Genomic DNA, 622 nt, shown 5'->3' with positions numbered 1-622 from the left:
CTTCCCGCGCCGGCTGCCTTCCCAGCGGCCCAGGCGGATGCTGCGGGGCACTGGGAGCAAATGCCGCGCAGAGGGTCGGGCTGTGCCTGTGCCTCCGCCCCGGGGCTCGCCACAGCCACTGCCATTGCTCCCGAGCGGGGACCCGCCATTCCCAGGTCATTTCCAAGGGGGGAAATTTCCTGCCCTGCTCCTGAAAACGTCAACTGAAGTGTCCGCACACCGCTGGCCCCATCGGTGCCGTGGGACGTGTCCCCTGCTGCTCCCAGCGGCTGCTCCCGAGAAGGCCGGCAGCCCCACGCCGGCTCACCGTCCTGCATCAGTGCCTGCACCGTGTCCTGCTGCAGCCGCCGGCCACCGCCAGCCCTTCCAGGTGGGTTCACTCAGCATCTCCTCTCACGGCCTGGAGCGTGTTTTCCCAGCGGAAGCGCAGATTTGGAGCCTAGCGCCGCAGTTACTCACCAGCTTGGTCTTCTCCTCCGCAGCTGCTCCGATGCCATCGTCCCTCGAAACCCGCCCGGCCCCAAATCCTTTTGGCTGCGTAAAATCTTAAAGCTTCTTTTCCTGCAGCTTGCAGAAGGTAAAAGCAGGCAAACCAGGATCCCTGCCCTGCAGGAGCCGCCTT

The 622-nt window shown here is 65.1% G+C and overlaps 1 protein-coding gene across 1 annotated transcript in view; it reads left to right on the top strand.

Moving 5' to 3' along the window:
- The window catches only part of LRP1 (low density lipoprotein receptor-related protein 1), a gene marked incomplete at its 3' end in the record, with an annotated part of 90,949 nt that overhangs the window by 403 nt on the left and 89,924 nt on the right, over positions 1-622 (top strand). The window contains 1 exon segment of the mRNA XM_009894377.1: positions 483-577. Within this exon segment, the coding sequence (XP_009892679.1) occupies positions 483-577 (95 nt within the window).

This window comes from Charadrius vociferus, unplaced genomic scaffold, assembly GCF_000708025.1.
Source record: "Charadrius vociferus isolate BGI_N301 unplaced genomic scaffold, ASM70802v2 scaffold2550, whole genome shotgun sequence".
NCBI lineage: Eukaryota > Metazoa > Chordata > Aves > Charadriiformes > Charadriidae > Charadrius > Charadrius vociferus.
The sequence above is the reverse complement of the archived record's forward strand: the minus strand, read 5'-3'. Positions and strand labels throughout refer to the sequence as shown.